This window comes from Vitis riparia, chromosome 11 (genome assembly GCF_004353265.1).
Source record: "Vitis riparia cultivar Riparia Gloire de Montpellier isolate 1030 chromosome 11, EGFV_Vit.rip_1.0, whole genome shotgun sequence".
NCBI lineage: Eukaryota > Viridiplantae > Streptophyta > Magnoliopsida > Vitales > Vitaceae > Vitis > Vitis riparia.
In genome coordinates, this window is record NC_048441.1 from 14,436,938 (window position 1) to 14,460,737 (window position 23,800).

General features: G+C 31.7%; 1 protein-coding gene across 1 annotated transcript; it reads left to right on the forward strand.

Annotated features, from left to right (window-relative positions):
* Positions 1–3,914: 3,914 nt before the first annotated feature.
* On the forward strand, positions 3,915–20,854 carry LOC117924701 (potassium channel SKOR-like). The gene is made up of 13 exons (XM_034843416.1): positions 3,915–4,306; positions 5,032–5,256; positions 5,338–5,401; positions 5,815–6,154; positions 7,025–7,320; positions 11,105–11,185; positions 12,796–12,894; positions 14,041–14,262; positions 14,473–14,661; positions 16,959–17,034; positions 17,173–17,467; positions 19,000–19,121; positions 20,468–20,854. Exons 1-13 carry the CDS (start codon positions 4,059–4,061, stop codon positions 20,710–20,712), a joined length of 2,502 nt encoding a protein of 833 aa, XP_034699307.1. The 5' UTR covers positions 3,915–4,058; the 3' UTR covers positions 20,713–20,854.
* The last annotated feature ends 2,946 nt before the right edge of the window (positions 20,855–23,800 follow it).

Here is a 23,800-nt window from a genome sequence, read left to right on the forward strand (position 1 = left end):
CCCTTGACACTTACAAGAACATGGGCTCGGATTAATGCAACCTTGGGCCGTTGGGATGGGCCAACACCATGGGATGTTGGCACAATGCATTGCATGAAAAGCCAAGGGACAAAGTAACACGTCGTAAAAATAAAGTTTAAATCTTATATTTGAATTTGTCACATTACATTTAAATTGGCGTCTTGTTGTTTTAATAATTAAAGTAGCATATCTTATATATATATTAAGATATTATATTTCATTGGATAAAAAATACATATCTTAAAATAACATATATATATTATGTTATAATAATATTTAGTTTGTTACATGAATAAAAAATGTTATTATTATTATTATTGTTATTGTTATTATTATTATATAAATAATTTTTTAGTTTTTTTTCTAAACACAAATTTAATTTTACAAAATAAGTAATGTAAAAAATGAAAAATTGATAAAAAAAAATTATGATACATGAAATATATATATATAATATCTTAATTTAAAACTAACATATCCTATATAGAGGAAAGGTAAAAAATAAAGTAAATAATATATTCACAGTTGATCTTATCACATGTTTGGTAAATGGTTATTTGATTAAAATGGTCATTGAAAACCCAAAATTTGAAATTTAGCCTTTTGTACTTTTTTTTCTTTTCATTTTGATAAAAATGTAGTTACTATTTTATTATAAAAATAATATTTTTTTTTAAGTTAAGTGTAAATACTTGAAATGATAAAGGGTATTTATGTTAAAATGGGTTACCTTTCAAATAAAAACCTAAGAAATGTTAGATTCACTATTTGGGGATTATTTCATCATTTTAACCAAATGTTTATTTGGTTAAACATCATATGAGATAAATAATAAAAATATTTATTTTATCTCATTTCTAACTAAACATGATATAAGATATAATATCCGTTCTTTTATCACATTTCATGTTATATTTAACAAATTACATATAATCTAAGTTGATTTCTTTTACTATAAGACAAATAGATAATTACGTATATGGAAAAAAAGTATGAGAGGAAAAGATGAGTAATTTCTTTTATTAGAAAACAAATCGTTGCGTATATGAAAAAAAAAAAGTATGAAAGGGAAAGATGGGAAGAAAAGAATATTTGAGTAGAGTAAAGAAAATTGAAAATTGAAAATTTATGATTTGGTTATGTATTTTATAACTTGCGTTGTTAGATAACCCAAAACACTTTGTAAAGTCAAGTAAAACATATGGAATAAAGCAACCATAAATCAATGGGTAAGGTCATTTGGTCATTCCTTGTATTTTGACTTTTTCAAAAGGGTGAAAACATATCCTCAAAATCTTCAAGCTGCACTTTTGGTTTGGGAATGAGAAAAATCATAAATGATTTCTTTAATTAAAATTAATAATTTAGAAAATAAAATTACAATTATATCCCTATATGTACTCAAAAGAATAATTCCGATAATACTTTTTGTTGTTTTTTGATCTCCTTTATCCCACAAAGATATTAAATAGAATAAGCTACTTTTTTGTCGATGTAAATTTTACAACAAATATTTTATCCTTCAAAAGTAAGTAAATAAATGAAGCATATAAAACACCATTAATCTAACTGTTTGACCCTTTTTTTTGTTTTAAAAATTAGAATATAAAAAATAGATGTAAATGAATATAATTTTTTTGTTGAACATTTTTTATATACAACTAAATAAGAGTCTTTAAAATATATATATATATATATCACCTTTCTATTATTTATTTATTTTTTCACATGGACTTTGAAATAACCAAACATATCTAAATTTTGATTTTTTGTCATTTTCTTTTCTATTTATAAGATTTTTCTCTTTTTTTTTCCCATCAAATAGCTTGCTATACAAACATTTCAACTTTACAAAAATAAATAAATAAATAAATTATAGGACATATCATTAATTAAATCAAGGATGAATTATGAAACAAGTGTATACATCAAGAATGGGTGGGTCTTTCAAGTAATTTAGGAACGTGCCTGGTTTGTAGTTTGTCTCCTTTCTGCTCTCGATTTCACTTGCATACATGTTGTGTTGTTTTCCCAATCAAAAGCAAAACCAGGAAAAAAAGGACTCATCATTTTCTTATTTTCTTGCCTTTTGGAGAAATATTAATAATTAAATAAATAAGGGAAAAAAAAAGCAAGAGCTTTACCATTTTTTTAAGGACCAATTTAAAAAGTGTTTTTGAAAATAGTACTTAAAATAGCTATTAAAAATTATTTTTAAAAATAAAATTATGTTTAAGAATTTAAATATGAAAAATAGTTTTTTCACTATTTATTCATATACAATATACAAAATTTAAAAACCCTGTTTGATATATGTTTTCAAAAACAATTTTAAAAAATATTTTTTTAAAACTATTATATAATATTTTATAGGACAAATACTTGTTTTAAGAATTTGAAATATTTTTTTACATGTTTTCTATATTTTTAAATATGTTTTAAAAATAAATTTTGTATTTAATCTTTTATTTTTAATCATTCTTCATTATATAATTATTTTATTAAAATAATTTTCAAAAAATAATAAAAAAACAACTCAAAAATATTTTTGAAAGTATCGTCTTTCTGCTTTTAATAAAGAAAAAATTTTCTTTGTTTTTTATTATAAAATTTGTTTTCTTTTTTTTTATTTTTTTGTTTTGAAACAAAAAATTATTTTTTAAAATCAATGCCTACAGTATTATTTATATTTTTTTAACGCAAAAGTCCCTTAATATATTAATTATTTACATAAGATATTTTTGTTTTTAAAAAATATTTTTTAAGGTTAAAAAAAGTGAAGAGTTAGATTTATAAATTTGGTTTCATCGTTTTTAATTGGGATTTATATAGGGGTAATGAAGGAATGTACATTAAAAATAAAATAAAACGGATCCGTTGCGAATCTTAACGGTCGAAAATCTTTTAACAGTTAAAAAAGTGGATTTCATTGGGCAAGTGGAAGGAGCGGTCTGGATCAATTCTATGGCGGGACCCATTCTTCCTCCAAAAACGTCAAAGTATAAGACAAAGAATTGATTCCATGTTTACATTCTAAACATCACTCAAACCTCAGCTTGGATATATTCTCAGTCTCTAAATACCATGTAGGAAAATAAAACATTTGAAAGAAAAAAATAATTGAAATTTCTTCCATGTGGTAAAGTTTAAATTCTAAATTTAAGAATAAAATTATTCCTATGGAAATATTTAAGCATTATTGAATTTAAATTTATCAAATTTGATCAATTGAGAATTCAACAAAATTCAAAGTATGATTTTGAAAAAAATTGGTGTATATGTATTGAATTGGGATCAAGTCATATATATTTAAATTTATTTATTTCATCTTAAAATTCAAACTTTAGTGTAGGGATGATAAATGATAGTTTTGTTTATTCATATTCCTCCGATTAAAAAAAATCAAATAAGGTGAGATGGGTCATGCGAATTCCTTATATTCATTCTGTTTTACTGATTTAATTTTTTTTTAACACATTTAAAAAATAATCTAATTACACTAAAATAAATATATTTTATAGATAATCAAAATATTATAATTTTTTATAACTTATTTTATTAAAAAGTGTTAGTATATATATATAATAAAATAAAAATTAAATTAAATTATTTTTTTAAAGTTAATTCAATATATAATTGGGGTTTGTTATCCATAGTTGTATATAATTATTTTTTTAAAAACAAATCTTAAAATATGCTAAAAATAACTAAAAATAATTAAATATATTTTTAGAAAACTTAGAACACGTTGTGTGAGAGTCACATGTGAACAAACAACTCCCAAACAGGCTGTATTATTTTATTTATTTTTGGTACTGGGGCTTTAAACTTGCCGCCGCAGTGACACTCTGACTCTGCTGCACTCGTATTAGCCAAGAAAGAGAATCACTAACACAAACCCCTCATTGCTGTCATCACACGCCAACAGTCCTCGTTTTTTTATATCCCACTCTTAATGTGTGAATGCCAACTCAGCCAACCATCTCCTTCACTCAGATCTTCAAACACCTGAAGAAAAAAAAAGGAAAAAGGTAAGGATGATGAGTATGCATGGCGGAGATAAGAGAGGAGGGAGTAGCACTAGGGCAGGCAATGAGTCCGAAGAAGAAGATTACGAGATCGAGATCGATGGGCTTCAAGATAAAGCCTCGTGGAGAACTTGGTTCAGGTCCCTGGTCTGCCGCCAGCAGACCGTGCCGGATTCTGCTCGGAGTCGAATTGGCAGGATCGTGGCTGCTACGGCCAATGAAACAAGAGGCAGATTCATCATTCGTCCAGATAACTGGTAATCGAACTCTCTCTCTCTCTCCGTCTCGCTCTTTCTCTCTTTCTGCAAGTATCTGGATATTTCTCTGAAGCTTTTACTTGGACGTATCCAACTTGTGTGGTGGACCTGGTTAGCTGAGCGTTTATCTTATATACTCTATATAACACATTCAGCTTCAATGAAAATTTTCTCTGGAAAATTGTAGAGAAGAAATAGAAGAGCGTGAAAGTAAAAGAAGAATAAACATAAATTTGAAGTTAATCACTTTTTTCCCTCTTGAATCGTGGGCTGTTTGTTATTTTTTAATAATTTGTTGGGTAAAAAAGACGGTGAAGGAAATTGAATGGGATGAAGCAAAATTTTTGAAAAATATTTTAAAAAAATTCAAACATCATTTTAATAATTTTTTTCTTTCTCTAAATAACCTTTTTTAAAGATTTTTTTCTTTTATTTTTTTTATCTTGTATTAAAATTATTATTATTATTATTAATTTTAAAATAATAGACAGAAAAGAATATATTAACCATCGCTTAAAAAATAAAAAAAAAAATAAAAAATTCATTTTATTCTTCCTCCTCGTTTTCTTTCCCTCCCATTTTCCCTCAAAATGTTCCGACAACCAAACAAAAAGTAGACACTGAATTTAAATGGGGTGAAACAAAACTGAGTTTAAATTTGTCGGAGAAGGTGGCGCAGAGGCAATTGGTTGATTGAAAAATCACGGTGAGATTGGGGTATGCAGGTGGTATATGGTATGGACGCAATTCATACTGATATGGGCAGTCTACTCGTCATTCTTCACACCAATGGAGTTCGGATTCTTCAGAGGCTTGCCGGAGAATCTTTTCCTTCTCGACATTGCCGGCCAGTTGGCGTTTCTCGTCGACATCGTCGTCCGCTTCTTCGTCGCCTTTCGTGACACTCAGTCATACACTACTGTCGACAGCCACAAGCGCATCGCCCTCAGGTGCGTACTTTCATCTTCGTAATCCTTCCTTTTTCCACATTCTAACTACTCAAGCTTTTCTTGCTGGTGTTGTAACTGTAGGTACTTGAAATCTCGGTTTGTGGTCGATTTTCTCGGATGTCTGCCACTGGATGCTATTTACCGGGTATCCGTTCTTTTTTTTTTTTTTCCTTTTCTTTTCAAGTTGCTAGGGTTTCATTTGAATCTTTGAGACTACTAGGTGACAGAATAACAAGGGAGGAATCTCAATTCCGCGTGTAAAAAATGTTATATAGGATATTTCCTAAGTTTATCTCTCATTGCAATTAGATTCATTATAGAACAGGGGAAGGAATATCTCCATAAATATCATAGATAATGAGGGGAAAAGGTTATGAAATGGAGATAGGCTTGTGAAATGTATCCATGGTGGATAGAGATGTGAGGAAGAGTGAGAGACACCTGGTTTAGCAAGAGGTTTCAGTTTCAGAATTTCATCCATGACTTTTTTTTGGGTGTTATTTTACTATTGCAAACTTAGCTCTTTTGTTGTCATCCTAAAGCATCTTTTATGGTCAGTTTTGTGGCAGGAAAGAACCGGTGAGGTACCTATTGTGGATTAGGCTAAGTCGGGCACTAAGAGTTACAGAGTTTTTTGAGAAGTTGGAGAAAGATATCCGAATCAATTACTTGTTTACAAGAATTGTGAAACTTCTTGTTGTTGAACTATATTGCACACACGCTGCTGCCTGCATCTTTTACTATCTTGCCACCACCATGCCTGCTTCCCAGGAAGGTTATACGTGGATAGGAAGCCTAACGATGGGTGACTATAGTTATTCTCATTTCAGAGATATTGATCTTTGGAAGCGCTATTTTACATCGCTATATTTTGCCATTGTTACAATGGCAACTGTTGGTAAGATTTGTATACATGTACACACACACATGAATTTACTATTTTTCTAAATATGACAATTTGTATTCAAAGTGCATGCCACCTCATAATGGTTTCTGTGGTGTCCATTTAAATCGAGGCCATGGAAAATTTCTAATGGCTTTTCTTCTGTTTCAGTGTGTAAATTACTGAAGCTGCAAAAGTTTGAGAATGATATTACCTACACTTTTGCTTTATTATGTTTTATATGCCCTTAAATTTGATATGCAATTCTTCATTTTGTTCGATTGTTCTATGAAGTTAAAATATTTAAGGCTGTTCGACATAAATGTCTTGCTGATCTATGATGTTGTTTATTATACTTTTCTTCATGTGCTACAAAAATTGATGAACTGGGAATGAAGTGCATCAGTGCGTGTTGACTCTAGAAGTAGTAGGTGAAGTTCAAGCAGATATTGATTAAATTAGCCAAATTACAAGAAGACATGGTGGTATGGCCTCTGCAAATCATTGTGGTAGAAATGGGAAAACATGTTGAGGTAATGGAAGAGGGTAGCCTACATGTGTTGAATGATCAAGCAGATTCACTGAGCCAACCAACCTCAATTAGCTTGACTCTGGTTTCATGATAACTAAACACTTATTTCAGAGTTTTAGTGAATCTTCTCACTTACAAGATAATCTGAGTCAACTGATAATCTAAGATAATCAGTATTCTATTAATAATTTAAAATTAGGCAAAAGACTCAAAAACTACTTTGTAATATCTTGTATCCAATAATTACTTATTGTATTCTGTGAATCAGTTATATTTTACTAAGTGGATTACTTAAGTTGTTTGGAACTGGAGTTGCTCAATTATTTGTAGTTATTATCTGCTTTATGTTGCAGGTTCTGGAGACCTACATGCAGTCAATGTCAGGGAAATGCTATTTGTCGTGGCTTATGTCTCCTTTGACATGATTCTTGGAGCTTATCTGCTTGGTAACATGACAGCATTGATCGTCAAAGGATCAAGGACAGAAAAGTTTAGGGATAGAATGGCAGAACTTATTAGCTACATGAACAGAAACAAACTTGGGAGGCAGATAAGTAATGAAATCAAACACCATGTGCGATCGCAGCACGAGACCAGCTACACAGAAGCTGCTTTTCTTCAGGATATTCCAGTGTCTATTCGTGCTAAGGTATGAAACAGCTTAATTGTTTTCTTTCTCCTTTTCCTTTTTGTTGGAAAAAAAAAACCAATAAGCAAACAATTCATCAAGAAAAAAGACAAAGACAAAAGAAGGACAACAAGAATTGAGTTTGAAGAAACCTAAAGGTGCCTCATTTATGGGCAATTTCATGGCCAAATATCGATTTGCTTGAAATTAGCTCATCCACCTTTTATCCTTGTTTGCTATAATGAGTATCATTCTATTACATTCTTTTTGTTTTTATTCAGATGTTGTGCCATACTATTTTGTTTTCAGATTAGTATGGTTGCACAATATGTTTATATAACATATATTTGTTTCCCATTTGTGGAAATTTATTAATAAAGAGAAGTACTAAGAAGATGAGATATCCTTTTCTTAAACCCACAACCCCCTGAAATGAAAAATGATGTGATAGACCAATAAATTAGTCTAACTGGAAATGCTGAAATAGAGAAAGAAATTGAAGGAATTCTGCAGCACTAAGCCAACACAAACATAAAGAACCAAACCTCCTGATCTCTGGGGGGTAAAAGCCCCTATAAAATCGTTAGGAATCTAGCACACCTCTAGGCCAAATTGGCTACCTGATTGGATATTCTAGGCCTCTGCATAAGGGAGGATAAAACGTTCCTCAGGAGAGGCTAAATCGTTTTCACCAGAAAGTAAGCAAATAAGGACATTCACTCCTCAAAGAAACCTAGGAAATAACCACTGAGGAATCTGGTCCAAAGGTGGTCCCTAATAACCAGTTCTGAAGCTAAAATCAGATCCTCTAAAAGTGCTAAAATCTCAATTTAAAAGCCATGAGTCAAGTTCTGCATAAGCCAGTTTGACCAGCAGGCCCGACCTGCCCGGAGTTAAGATCGAGCTGTTTGCATCATCCATCCAAAAGGCATGCTGGAGAGTGAATTAATAAGTCTTTCAGGCAACCCTGACCCCTGCACCTTAGCAGGCTCAATAAGCCATGTGGCACAGCATCATCTATGCAGCTTTCCAGTCCAAAAGATTGATGCTTTTGGAGGGGGAAACTGGAATTATGGAAACCCTAATGTAGGTTAAAAAAAAAAAAAAAAAAAAGGGAAGGCAGCCCACAACTCCCCCATAGGTCCCTTTGTATCCTCAAAGCCCTCAATAATTCTTTTCAACCATCCCACCTAAAAGCAAGAAGAGTTCATTGTCAGGGCAATTTACCACCTCCTAAACTCCAACCGCTCCCCCTGCCAAAGCCCTCAAATGATGTAACAAATCATGTCATCCTCTGGGGTCCTCCTAAAGAAAACTTGCTACAGAGTAGAGGTGCAATTTCAACGTAAAAGAAACAAGGCAATGAGGAGACATGGTCTGTAAAATCAATACTTTCTGAATACTATGCTTCTGGAGGACCTTTATAAGTGTTACACAAAGTGATGATGGACATGTAAGGCACAGGACATCTAGGTGCATGACATCTCTTATTTATTTATTTTTAAAAAGAAACACAAGAAAAAAAGGATAAAGGGCACTTATTGGGAGGAGAAGTGCTTATTTTTAAAAAGAAACATGAGAAAAAAAGGATAAAGGGCACTTATTGGGAGGAGAAGTGCCTAACCACAAAAGAGAACTCAAAGAAAAAGTAGGTGGTTGCTTGCCATTGGGTGCACCATGCTGCATAACTGTGTTGGCATGCTCCCAACATACGCCTATATTGGGCAGAGACATTGCTTCCCAGTGTGAATCCATGTGGGGTTCATGTCCACACATGTACATATGTCAAAGTGAAGGTCAATCATGTGCCCGACATGAATGTCTGGTGCACCATGCTAGCTGCACCGTGCTGAGCACAATCTTCTGTTGCTACCCTTGACTTGGTTATTGGCAATCCTGGGTATTAAAAGATGGATCTTGCTATTCTAAATAATCCTGAATCTGGATCTGCCGCTATCCTCGGCCATCTCCTCGTGTAGCTGAGGAGGCTTCTTATTCTCAGGGACATTATTCTAAAGGGCATAGTTTCTTTCATTAGATGACTGTCATATCAAAGGCCTCAACCCTAGTAAGATGGACAATGTCATATCTTTCTTGGATTCCATGAACATATGTCTTACTCTCATCAAATGCAAAGGGAGGAATACATCCCTTGGTAGAAGTCATAAGTATACTAAGAGCAAAGGTAATCTGTATTAGAGGGGGACTTATTCTTCACTAAAATCCAGGCTCACAAAGGTAACCTGTTAGGTATGTTGTTTTGCAGGTTACTTTGGTTATTTATGAAGATACTTGGAACACTTGAGGGTTGGGATCTAGGAGGAAGAGAAGAGTTGTCAAGGATTTACTTGATAGAGATTATCCAAATGTGGTTTCATTTCAAGAAAGCAAGTTAGGTAGGTCTGACAGGAGTTATCTCAGTACTACATTCTTCCTTCCTTTATTATCAGTGACATTTATTAGCTTGATTCAGAGTTGGGATCAGTATTACTCTCGTCATCCCAATCCTTCAACCATCTTTATTAGCTTCTGTTGCTATTCCTGACTCAGCTGTTGGCAATCCTAGGCATGAAAGATGGATCTTTGTTTTAAATAAACCTGAATCTGGTTTTATCACTACACTTAGGCATCTCTTAGTGCTAGTAAGGAGGGTTGCTATTCTCAAGGACATTTAACTAAAGACCAGAATTCCTTTTCACTAGATGGCCTTCATATCAAAGACCTAACACTTAGTAAGATTGACAGAGTTAAATCTTTCTTAGACTTTGTTAACATAAGTGTCACCAAATGCAAGTAGGGGAAGGCATTGCTCAAGAAAAAGCCATAAGCTTACTAAATTCACGTGTATATTATAGGAGAACTTTTTCCCAATCGAAATCTAGGTTCACAGGGGTGAACCTTTAGGTGCGTGTTGTTTGAGGGTTAGTTTAGTTGTTTATGAAGATGGAATATTTGAGGGTAGGATCAAGGAGGAAGAGACAGGTTATGAAGGATATCCTTGGTTAAGAGGGTCAGAATATGATTTTACTTTCAGAAACTAAGTTAGGGAGACAAAAGTTCTCAGTAGTGTGTAAACTTACAGAACTAAAGAGTGGGTGGAATTACCTGCATCTGTAACTTCAAGCGGAATCCTGATTTTATTGGATTCCAAGGCTTCCCAATTCCATGAGATTATGGTTGGATGTTTCTGGTGACAGTTATATTCTCTTCAGAAGGAGAAGGGCAGTTCTGGTCTATTTAGTCTATGGACCAAACAGTCATAAGTTTAGAAGGGATTTTTGGATAGAGTTGAAGTCCTTTCCATGTCCAACTTATCAAACTGTGTGCGGGCATGATTTTTAATGCCGTTGGAAGTGGGTAGGAGAATTGGGGTTCTAGGGTGACCCAAATAGGATGAATTTTTAGTATTTGTGTGTCCATGTTTGTGTATGTGGTTGGGGTGGGTCTGTATGTATTTCCCAAAGTTATCCAAAAAATTTTCATACATACATACGTACATACATACATGCATGCATATATATTTATTTATTTACCAGACTTTTTTTTTCTCCATATTTTGCTACTAATGTCATTTCTTTTTCTAATTTTTATTAATTGTCAATCCATATCTCCATCTACATTCCATACTCTCAGATCCTATGGACATACATACATTTATATATAAATGTATATATATTGGGAGTGACCTTCTTGTGGCAGGGTTTTAGACTTTCTGCAGGAATTTATTTCTGTTCTCAGAATAGATATGTTATTTACTAGTTGCTAGTGCTTGAATAGATATGTTATAACTGTCTCGTTTTTGCAGATCTCACAAAAGTTATATGGGCCCTACATTAAAGAGGTTTCTCTTTTCAAGGGATGCTCCTCGGGATTCCTTAAGCAGATTGTAAGCCATTTTAGTTCAAACATAAAAGTACTTTTAGAATTTAAAGGCTATGCAGTTTATGTAGGATCCCTTGACTCTATGAACTCTGAAAGTGAATGTTGGATTTAATAGTTTCTATATTACTAACTGCTAGAATCCCCTTCTGATGGCAAAATGTAGAATCCTATTGTAAATGTCTTCAGCTCCCACATGCATTATTTATTGACAATGCACAAATATGCGTACAAGTCTGTGGATATGTATGTATGATAGGAAATATGATTTCTGTTTGCATTTTCAGTGAAAGCAATTGCAGATTGGTTATATGCACTTTTAAGTCTGGAAGAGTGCAATCTAATACCTGTAAATTCTTCTTGTGATTGTAAACAGTATAGTTTTTGTTGAAGAAAGACATGCCATAGGAAAGTGGTGATTTTTCACCAGGTGATGTAAAATAGGCATGCCTTGTTATTTGATTTCATAAACTAAGAAGCAACTTGATGCCATTTTTACCATTAAAATTGCCTTTTTAAAAAATATATTTTTGCTACCGCTAAATATTATTTACGATATTTTTTAGTATGATTAAAATAAGAATGTGATCTTCTATTATTAAATGCTTTGATAATTATTTGTAGACATTTCATCAGATCGTTAGTTAATAGGCTTTATGCCTTATAAAGAACATCAAATGACTCACTGTTGTTACATCCTCATTATTTTCTCCTTTTTTTTCCACATTTCAGTTAAAGGGTATTGCAGTTTCTCTAGTGATTAAATTTTCTACTCATATGTGGCATTTCAATGTGATTGCTGAATTTATTTTCATCAGGTCCTGAGTTTCTTCTATATATTGGGCACATGTACAAGCTGCTCATGAAGTACTTGTACTACTGCATGGGCAACAGAATGGAGGATTTGTGTGACAATATGGGGAACAAATCTTGTATTAGAGGAATTTATTACTCATTAACGTGTTCCTTAAGGATGTGAGCTGAAAAGAGTGGTTAGAAAAGAGTAAGGTTGTGCTGTGAGAGGATTTATATTAATTCTTTCATCATCTCTATTTTTACCAAACAGTTTAACATGCATCATTATAATTTCAAATCCAATCATCTGGTCAAACATAAAAAAACTTGATCTTGAGTACATTCTAAACCTGTTTTGACTAACATGTTTATGGTGATCTGTTCAGTAATTAATGGTAAGTAACATTGATTCCAGTTCCTCGTTCATACATAATCTATAAGATCAACTGTGCTGAGTGATCCTTTATCTGCATACATTATGGCCGAGATGGGAGTATTCATGGACTGTCTGAAATATCTAATTTTGGTCAAAGCATTCTTTTTCTCAGTAAGAACTTTTTGGTTTTAGGTGGACATGAGCTTCATGTATTTTAATTGCTTGTTTGTGCTTCTTATTTAATTTAATGGCTCATTAATTTGAATCATATTCCTGAGGTGCCTCCTTTGAATATTCTATTTATTTTACTGCTTCCTCTCTTATGCTGTCAGTCTTTTATAGCATTGTTTTATTTAACTGCTACATCATAGGTGTGATAACATCAGGAGCCTAGCTATATTTGTAGTTGTGGGAGTTTATGCTTATTCATTTTTCTGATTCATTAGGCAACCAGAGTCCACGAGGAAATTTTCCTCCCAGGAGAAGTGATACTTGAAGAGGAAAATATGGTGGATCAACTTTATATTGTCTGTAATGGTAAACTGGTATGAGTTTCTAATTCTTTCATTATGGATATGCATAACTGTTCCATTTGTTTTAACTATTACATTCTGGCACCTCTATTATATTGTGATTAAGAGACCACTTGTTTTCCGCAATATAGCATTTACTCAAAAATTACTTGGCATTAATTTTGAAATTGGTATTCCAAGGAAGTTTATTCTTATCATTTCATATGGAAACAGATATAGCATTTCCACCTTATGCTACATTCATATACATAGATGAAAACAAACAGATAATGCACACACACAAGCACACACATTAATATACATTTATAGTTTTTTAATCAACTTGGATTTATGCTTGCTGTATCTGCTAATATATCTGTTCTTCTTTACTAGTTATAAGGGTGCAGATGTTTTTGAGTCTTTTACAAATGTTAAAGATGAGGTACCACTATCAATTAATAAATTCTAAAAAAATTCAGGAAGTCTTCAAACTTTATCATTCCCTTTTTAATATAAGACAAAATACAAAATTTAATAACTTTCCAAAAATGATTACAGAAATATGTAATTTAAAAGTATGAGAATCAATTTATTGGTTAGTGAAGTCAAAATATTGTGTTTAAATGAATGATTAAAATAATTTACCGTAGTTAATTTTAACTTAATAACAAATAGTAAAATCACTAAAGAAGATGCCATTGAAAAAAAAAGGGAACTCTAACACCTTCTTTTCTGTATGTCTTAAAGCTTTACTTATAAGAAACAAATAGTTTAAGTGTTCCAAAAATCTTTAAATATACAATCTCCACTGCCTTTTTAGTAAATTTTCAAAAATAAAAAATAGAAGGAAGTTATGAAAAATGCTTTGTTGATGGCTTTACTAGCTTAATGGCAAAAACTTCACAAAAGTTGAAAAACATCATACTGATATTATATTTTGTATGTGTATGGTTTACTAAGATATGCTTTATTGGTAAACTTGAGAAAATAATATATTGCTCTCAAATGTAGAGCTGTAGAATTATTTCAGAGCTAAAAATACATTAAATAATTAAAACATCTCAGAAATATATGGAATAGGAATTAAATGTTTGATATTATAAAATATATGTAGATTCACCTTTGAGTTTATACATAAATAATATAATCAGTGTTTGATGGTTATGATACAATCTACAGAAGGGAGTAGGAAGCAACGAAGACGAAACTGAAGGACCTCTGATGCATCTACAAACTAATGACTCATTTGGTGAAATTCCTCTTTTATGTAACACTCCTCAGGCTTATACAGTTCAAGTTGTTGAACTATGCAGGCTCGTGCGACTTGATAAACAATCTTTCATAAACATTCTTGAGATATACTTTTCTGATGGGCGGATCATATTAAACAACCTTCTTGAGGTAAATTAGCCTAGGAAATACTGGTCCTCTTCCTTTCCAACTTTCTTTATCATTTTCTTTGAACTTTTTAGTTCCATGGTAATTTTGAAGCAACTTCAATGTTGTATCAACAATCAGAAAAAGTCTAATCTGCATGCTGTTGGGAATATCATCTTTAAAATTTGCTAAATAAGATCTTAATTCTTCATAATATTTTCTTAAAATTGACAGGGAAAAGGATCAAATCTTCGAAACAAGATATTGGAATCTGATATCACACTTTATATTGGAAAGCATGAGGCAGAGGTGGCTATGAGGGTAAATTGTGCTGCTTATAATGGAGATTTGTACCAACTAAGGCGTTTGATTGAGGCAGGAGCAGATCCCAATAAGACAGACTATGATGGAAGATCGCCTTTGGTATGAATTTTGAAGTTTCTTTCAAAAACAAAACTTTAATTGATTAAAATTCTCTCCTTTTTATTGAGTAAAAATTCTTTATACAAATTTTTATTTTAAAGATTCTTATAATTGAGTAAATATTGTAAAATTTTAGATTACTAAAAATAGTTTCCTACTAGAGTTAGGATTGTCTATATATATATAAACACTTTAAACTTTTGATTAATAATATTCATAATTCTTTAAAATTTCTCTGTTCTATTTCTATTTATCTTCTCTATATTCTTTTTCTCTCTATTGTCCTACATCATTGACTATTGGGGGGACTATGAACTTCCAAATAAAATTGGTTTGGGGAATTACAGCTATAGTATGACTCTTTTAAAGGGCAAAACAAGAAAGATTTGAGGAGAAAATGTCCGAGGGAGTTAGGGTCCAACACTTCTCATTAGGAAAATGCAGAAACATAAGCATGACACAGAGACTGCCTGAAAGAAAAAAGGCTGCCGATTTCATAGTGAGTAGAGTTATGTTGAAGTTTATTGTGATTGTACTAAGACGAGAAATTGGAATATCTCTAGCCCTCGAGAGGAGAAATAGAGTTGGGGATAAAGAATACGAAGAGGTTGATTCCACCCCCCCCTAAAGATCCTTTGTAATTGAATTTTCAATCTATTGCTGACAAAGAAGTAAAAATGAGTGAATCATGGAAGCTGTAGATAGTAGCTTTCCAAGGATAGCAGTATAACCATCCAACAACAAAGTTGGAATCCCAGCTATTGGGATGCAACCTATAAATCCTTTTAATAACACCCTTAGATCTAAATGCTTCAAACCTTGTTTTCCACTTTATTGCTCCACATTGTTATTAACCAGGATTTGCAAACCAGCATGTATGATGTCTTGTCATGCATAAGAGGCTATCATGTACACCAAATATCTTACCAATGGAACATTTTGGAATTACACTTCTCTTCTTTGTCATTCACTGCCATTTGCTTCAAACTCCGCTTCAAGTGATCTGTAGATGGTGTTTCCAACTATTTTGGCATTCTCCATAATAAACCGCTTATCTCCATTCCAAAATTTTTTCTATCATTCATGTGAATGTGGTATTTTACCAAATGTTTGGCATTTCATTAATCTACAATCTAGAATAATAACTGCCAATGAAAGAAAAACATAAATGTAGTGATAAGCCTTTGTCTTTTTGTAATCATGAATCCTGGTAAAAGAATCAAAGTTCTTGCATTATTTTCCTCTGACATTTTTCTAATTTGTTTTCTGTTGAGCTTAAGTTAAACAAAGTTACAATCAAGTGCAGTATCTCTTATTTCTCAACAAGCTGGCCTAGTTTTTCATGTTTTTGTCAGCTTAACCCAGTTGGATTAATGGATTTCTCTGCTGTCTGATGACACTCTTCGTCTTGTCATTTCTTTATGAGTTTTATTTCATTGATGAACAATACTCGTACTCTCTTCAAATGAACAACTAATGCTTATTTGTTTATTGATATCAGTTTGAGATTGATTTCTAATATCAGACTTATACTCTTGTGCCTGTCATGTTAATGTGTTCTATCAATGAGACTCTATGTTTGAAGCTCTGGAAAGTCCATTTATATTCTTAGTATAGGCAGAATAGAAATGCAATTTATTATTCCAAAAGTTTTAAGTAGGAAGTCCATGAGGAACATCTATTTATGTCCATTTTTCTGTTTTTTGTTCTTGGCCATTGTGTAAACTTGATGGTATTCTGCTGCTCCACAATGTAACCATTGGTAATATACACCCAAGAGACTAAGGACCTGTTTGCAAATGTTTTTAAAAACAATTTTCAAAAATTGAGAACTTGAAATGTTCTCAAAGTGTTTTTGTATTTCCAAATGTTTCTTAAAAGTAACTTTTATTTGCAATGTCTTATTTTTAATCATTTTCCATATCTGTACAATTATTTTTTACAACAATCCCTAGAAAACAAGTACAAATAACTGAAAACAATTAAAATATGTTCTAAAAAACACTCCATTTTCATAAGAAGTTTTCAAATAACTATTTTTTGTCAAAAATTTGTCTAACATGCTTTTGAATCTAGAAAATAGTTTTTTGTTTTTAAGAACAGAAATTTGGTTTTTTTTTTTTTCTGAAGTTACCAAATAGGCTCCTGGAACATTCAATTTCAAGATCCATGTGCTGTTGTTTTAAGATATGCATATTATATTAAAACCTTTTGTTTATGGAATAGTGTATCATTCACTTGTAAAGAGATGTGTTTTTTCTGTTCCTTAAGTCAAATTATACATTCATTTTCTACAGCATTTTGCGGCATCCAAGGGATATGAAGATATTACTGATTTCCTTATTGAACTGAGAGTGAACATCCATCTTTCAGGTAGCTTCCTACATGGCACATTCCTATTGCGAGTGTTTTTTATATATTTATTTATTTATCAAAATTGCCCACTAATCCACTAAATGATACCGCTAGTAGCAATCTAATAATACACTTTGATTGATTTATGTGTAATAGATAATCATGGAAACACTCCCTTGCTTGAAGCCATAAAGAATGGGCATGATGGAGTCACTTCTTTACTAGTTAAAGCAGGGGCATTATTGACAGTGGAAGACGCTGGTAGCTGTCTCTGCATGACTGTTGTAAGGAGGGATTTAAATTTTTTGAAAAGGCTTTTGGCCAATGGCATTAATCCAAATGCCAAAAATTATGATTCACGAACGCCACTTCATCTTGCTGCCTCAGAAGGGTTATATTCAATGACAAATTTACTGTTGGAAGCAGGGGCAAGTGTTCTCGCAAAGGATAGGTACAATCTTACTATTGACTCACTGTTTATCATAAGGATGAACATCGTTTATTGGTCTTCTAGAATTTCTTTTCCGTTTCTTCATGCAATTAATGTGTACTGTAGAATGAAAAGGTTGTTTAGAATTGAATACATGTAGAATTCTGTCCTTGGTATATCCAGTAAATATTTCCTTAAGAGTTTTTATTGTGTCGTCTAGTGGGTGTTGGTTTAACATCTGAATTTCAACATCAATATTCAAGTATTTGGTACTTGTAAAGTTGATCCACATTTGTGTCTTTTGATGGGTCTGTAAGAAAATAATGTGTATATTTGATCTAAGACAACCTCAAGAGTATCTGGGCTGCCTATAATCAATTATCATTGGTCCAGGAGCCAAGGACTTTGTTTTTAGGGTTTATGGAGGAGGCTATGTTTTAGTTGGTTTTGGGTAGAATTAAGGGAAGAACTTTGTTGGAATTTCTGGACAGCAAGGAAAAGGTAGGATTTTGCATTCAGCCCACATGTCAATCCCAAACCAAGTTGTTCATGCCACAAAATTGGTGGACTAGCAGCGAATGAAGCATAGAGGTCAACCTTTGTTGAAGCATAGGTAACAGAATCTGCAAAAAAATTTCATTCATTGATTTTCTATTCAATTTCCCCCTACAACTCTCACTTGTATGGTTACTAAGTTCATTGACTTAAAAAAATTATGAACTTCCAAACCGAAAACCTTCTAGTGAAAAAAAGCTTCCTCTGCTCTTAAAGTAAGAGTCACATCCAGCAAGAGATAAACAAACTTCTACCAGCCTTTCTTCCATAGAAGCAAATGCATTGCGTGAGTCTGAGGTGCAAAATTGTACTCAAATAGAGAACCTCTACTTAAACAAGGAAAAGTCTTCTAATAACTTGATAACACCAAAGTAAACCCAAAACAGAATAAAAACTGATACAACCTATAATTGGACACCTGCTAAGTTCAAAACCAAATATTCATAATTTATATTTCCTGAGAAACCCCCGAATATGGGAATTTCATGTTTTCTGTAGTTAAGGAGTCCAGAACCAGGTGGGTTCAACTATATCCCACAAGAGCTGGACCATCACAGCATCCCAGGTTGATACCCATCAGTCACTGGAGGAATCCCCAAAATATTTTGTTTATTTCATCATTCTGCAATAACTGAAGAAAAATTGATCTTGGGTTTCAAGTGTTTAGTATGAAAATTTCCAATTCTAGCATTTCATTCTTGGCTTAAAACAGAACTTTTGAGTGATATTATCCTGTCCTTGCAAGGGAGTGAGGATGATATTAAAAGATTGGTCATTCTATTAGTGCTATTAAGTCTTTTCTAGAATGACAAAATTAATTGGGACTGCCACTTTACGGACTTTAGGGACATTACTGAATTGATCTTGAAAGCAAATATTAGTAGCATGCCCTTCCTACTACATGCCAAAATGTCAGAAGACAGCAACCCCTCTACATGCATTCTGCACTTACTCCTTCCTCTAATCATAACCTTCTTCTGGATATTTGTTTCTGGCAGATGGGGAAATACTCCACTTGATGAAGCTCGCATTGGTGGAAATAAGAATTTAATCAAGCTTCTGGAAGAAGCGATGTCTGCTCAGTTGCCTGAATTCTCTTCTTGCTCTCAAGAAATTCGAGGTACTACTAAAACTATAACTTTTGCATCTGTGATACTACCTTAAATTGGATGTTAAGCAACATCTTTGATTGACTTGTATCACTACAAGAAAGACTAACTTTGGCCTTTAGAGTTGCTAGTTCAAAACCTTGTTTATTTAGTAAAAATAAAAGAAATCGAAGTAACAAAGAGATTGTCATACCCTAAACTTTAGATCCTTGAGTTAACCCAAATGAAATAGATTCAACTCATGTTTTTGAAACCTAAGATAAACTATAGGTACATGTAGATAATTTTTCATAATTGTTTAAAGCTTTGAGATTTTGTGATAGTTTTTGATATGATGTGAACCAGAAAATACATAAGCAATGATTAATTAGATTGAAACATATAACATGTTATATCTTACATTATAATAACTCTACAAAATCTTCGTGTTACCCTAAAGTTCTCATTCATTGAGTGCTTTGAGATTCCATTAGAGCCTAATGGACAGTATAAAACAGCTTTTGGATATCCCCTTAGATAAACCTCCAAGGACAAAAATATGAGATGTGATCATAAAGAGGGATTGACTTAATTTCCCTTGTGCTGTAAGTTGGCTTGTTCACATAATTGATTTTGTGTCTTTTGTGAGCCCTCCTATGAAAAAATGGAACTCAACTTGTGGTTGGACCATTCCAAATGTAAACATGGACATGTCTTATATACTGAATATGGATGGTACCGTTAATGTGTGTGTGTATATATTTTCATCCTTCTATAGACACTAGATGGGTGTTGATATTTTCTGGTTCCTCTGAGACAATCACTTTCATCACTTAAAATCAAAATTTGAAGTTATGATATTTATTAACTTAGACAAAACTCAAGGATTCCACTGACCTTTACCACCGATGATTAATATTTACATGTGTAATATTATCCCTTGTAATTAAATGTGAAAGCAATGTAGTTTTAAGAGGTTTTTGAAAGACCATATCACTGTGGAATATCTCCGAAGAATGGAGCAAACAATAATGAAACCAAAAAAAAGGGAAATTGTATTGAACTTGCAGTATAGCATTTCCTTTGAAAAGGGAAGGTGAGGAAGTAGACAATTGTCAGTCGCTTTGGTTATTAATCTATTGATCATCAGAGAGGTATCATTACTTCTCCCAGCTTCCCATCCTAGAAGATACCTTAATACTAACAATCAACAGAATCATCCTATCTAACCGGTGCCAATTGTGTGTGTCTTCGGGATCCACTAATTTTTCTTTTATTTCTAGTGCTTGTATTATCATCTTCCATTAAGTAGTTTGTCAAAAATCTTTACTTAGCATACTGTTTTCTGTGACTTAATAATGCCACCTATTGCCAATAGCTGATAAAATGCGACAAAGGAAGTGCACTGTGTTCCCCATCCACCCTTGGGATTCCAAAGAGGAGAGAAAGCAGGGAGTTGTATTATGGATTCCGAAGACCATTGAAGAGCTCATCGAGACAGCCATGGATCAGTTAAAATGTTCTAGTGGCTCCTGCATTTTATCTGAAAATGGAGCTAAAATTACTAACATTGACATGATTAGTGATGAAGAGAAGCTATTTTTGGTTGCTGAGACAATATAGGTAAATAAGATGCCTTTATGAAAGCAGGCCCCTGTTCACTTCAGGAATCAGTTAATACTTTGTTGGCATGTCAAAACTAATTGAAAGTAATAAACAATAATAATTAAAAAAAATGTAATTATGAGAAGTGAACTTGATAATAGTTTCTCTTCTGAGTTTCCCTCATAATTTTCATTCTTATAAGACTATCAAAAATGAGTATGCTTGTCTCTTACTTTAATTGAATTATTTGCTTTAGATTTTGCTTCAATTTTCAATAGCATGCTTCATATTGATACTAGGCCTTAGAAAAGAAAATGGTAGGTTCGGCTAGTCCATGAACAACCACCCATCTCACTATAAAACTTGGATAAAATTATTTGCTTCAATTTTTAGTAGCATGCTTCCTAGCTTACACAACCATCTTGTTATGTGACAAAATGGGGTATCTAAATCAATACAAGTTTAAATTTTTCTTAAAAATATTTAAGTGAGAAGCAAAATCAATAATATCGCTACGATGATAATTCCTCTTGGTCCCAAAAATATTATTTTATTGGGGGTTTTGTAACCCTAAAGATCTATATTTTATTCCCTTGCTAGCCTTCATTCCCACTTCAATTCTAATCTTTGTGACCAACATCTTTGCTTCCAAAAATTCATATTTCATCCATTTGAGTGTTTTTGCCTTTTATGTATTCATATTTAATCACTATTCCATGATATTATAATTTTTATAAATAGAAAAGTTTGCATGCATTAAACCTTTGATTGTCATTTCTTTATATCCTTCTTCCAAACCCATATTTTTGTAACTCCTTAGTCCTAACAATACATATATGATTCACCTCTATATTTTCCTCTAACCTATAATAAAAGTCACAAATGATTTTAAAAAAATTGAGGTGATCCACAAATTTTCACAAGAAGAAAAATGTCTTCCAAAATAATCATTTATAAATGTAATTTTAATAGTATTATTGAGAAATAACACCTCATTTTCTCTTTTTATTCTTTCAAAATTAATTGAGTTTTTCTTGAGCTGATCACATGTAAAAGAAATAAAACTATTAATCGAGCTAATTAATCTTGCTTCGTCAGTTAAAGTTATGCTTTATTAGAGTTATGTTGATGAAGTTATTTCATGTTGCGTGGTTGATGCCCATAAATGCATAAAATTTAGCTTATAGGATTGTGTGATATCTATTATAGGAGCTAAGATGGACTATAAAAAGAATTACATCTAAAACCACTAAAACATATAGGAGCTAAGATTTCACTTAATCGTGGGTTGACTTTTAGTCATAAATATGATATGTAAGGATTAAGATAGCTTCTAATAGGATGAGTATATGAAAGTCATAATAAAGGATAGGGTAGGTATGAATTTGTTTATTCGTTTACTTTTTAAATCAATGATAAGTTTAAGTTTTACGTTAACCCTCTCCACTTTAATAAGTACATTAGAACTATAAACAATGAGTAATATGCTTGATTAAAACTATTAAAAGTAATAACCATTGGTCATACCCTAAATTCCCCTTACACTTTCTTTTGGGTGATAAAATCATATTATTTGTTCAAATATTTAGTCATCTTGTTGATGAATTTTATCTAAATGGTTTAGATATGAAGTGTTATAATAGATTGGTAATATATCAAAGAGTTCATCAAGGATGTTAGGTTAATGGAGATTGGATAAGTCTTAATTCAATCATTCAATAGTTCATCCATCGTGGTGTTTGATGTAAGTTGTAGGGTTGAAAAATGAAACAATAAGATTCAACAAGATAAGTAGGACATATCATACCTAGTTTTGATGGGGTAAGAGAAAAAGTCTTGAAGTTGAGGTGCCATCAAATACCTTTTTGCAACACAAATGAGAGCATTCGTAATTTGAAAACTAAACTTTTGATATCTCAAAAAATTAAAGAGAAAATAAAAAAATTATAAAAATCAAAATTCTACGGGTAACAACATAACAATTGTGATTTTTAGAGGATTTTAACGCATTGAATAGTGTATTTTTCATGGATTTTACATTCATTTGTAGATCAAGAGAGACATAAATTATATTGTGTGGAAATGGGAACAAGCCAAGGTAGCAATGAACTTCATTGTACTCATTGTTCCTTTTTTTTTTTTTATTTGAGTTTGACTCAAGCATGCCAACTTCCTTAAAGGTAAGAATAGAATATGGATACCCTCTCCAAAACCTACATGTAGACATCACTAATGTTAGAATGAGTGAGTGTTTAGTGAAATTTATTACTTAGTATTTTTAATAATTTAAATTAAATCATTATGAAGTTATTCACTTCAAACTTATTACTAGGTTTTTTTTGGTAAAGTTAACTCAAAATTTATTTTAATTTATCAAATGTACATATTTACCTTATTAATTTTAACTAATATTTATATTTTTACTAATCTTAAGCAATAATTTTTTTTATATAAAATATTCATATTTAAGGTATTATAAATATGTATGATAACTACATAAATATTTGTTATAAAATATGAGTTATGAATATAGAGTCATAATGGTAAAATATACCCTTACAAAACATGGATAAATGAGGTAAAAAAAATTAAAAATTAAAAATAAATTAGCTATTTTGATTAAAAATTTAAATTTATTTTTAACTTTAAGCTCTTATATTAAATTATTTTATCAAATATATATATAATATATTTAATAATTAAAATGAAATTATTAAGTCATTAAATCAATTTACCAAACTGCCTCAAATAATTTAACTTTTAATGTAAATCAATTTTAATCTTCTAAAGTGCTTAAAATGACAATATATTGAAATTGGAAGTCAATTTTTATTTTTATTTTTTTGTAATAATAATTAATACAAGAGAGGAGAGATTTATGTAAATTAGAGTTGGCTATTTTATAATTAACAAATATTCACATCTTTTATATATTTTTATATTGCAACAACTACATGTTATTTTACCCATATGGACAACCAAGCTAAAGTCCCATTATCTCTCTTTCGTCTTTCATAGTTTATAACCTATTTGAATATCATTTATAACCCTTAAATAAAATGGGCCTATTAGTAATTGTTTTTTAAAACAATTCTAAAAAATAGTC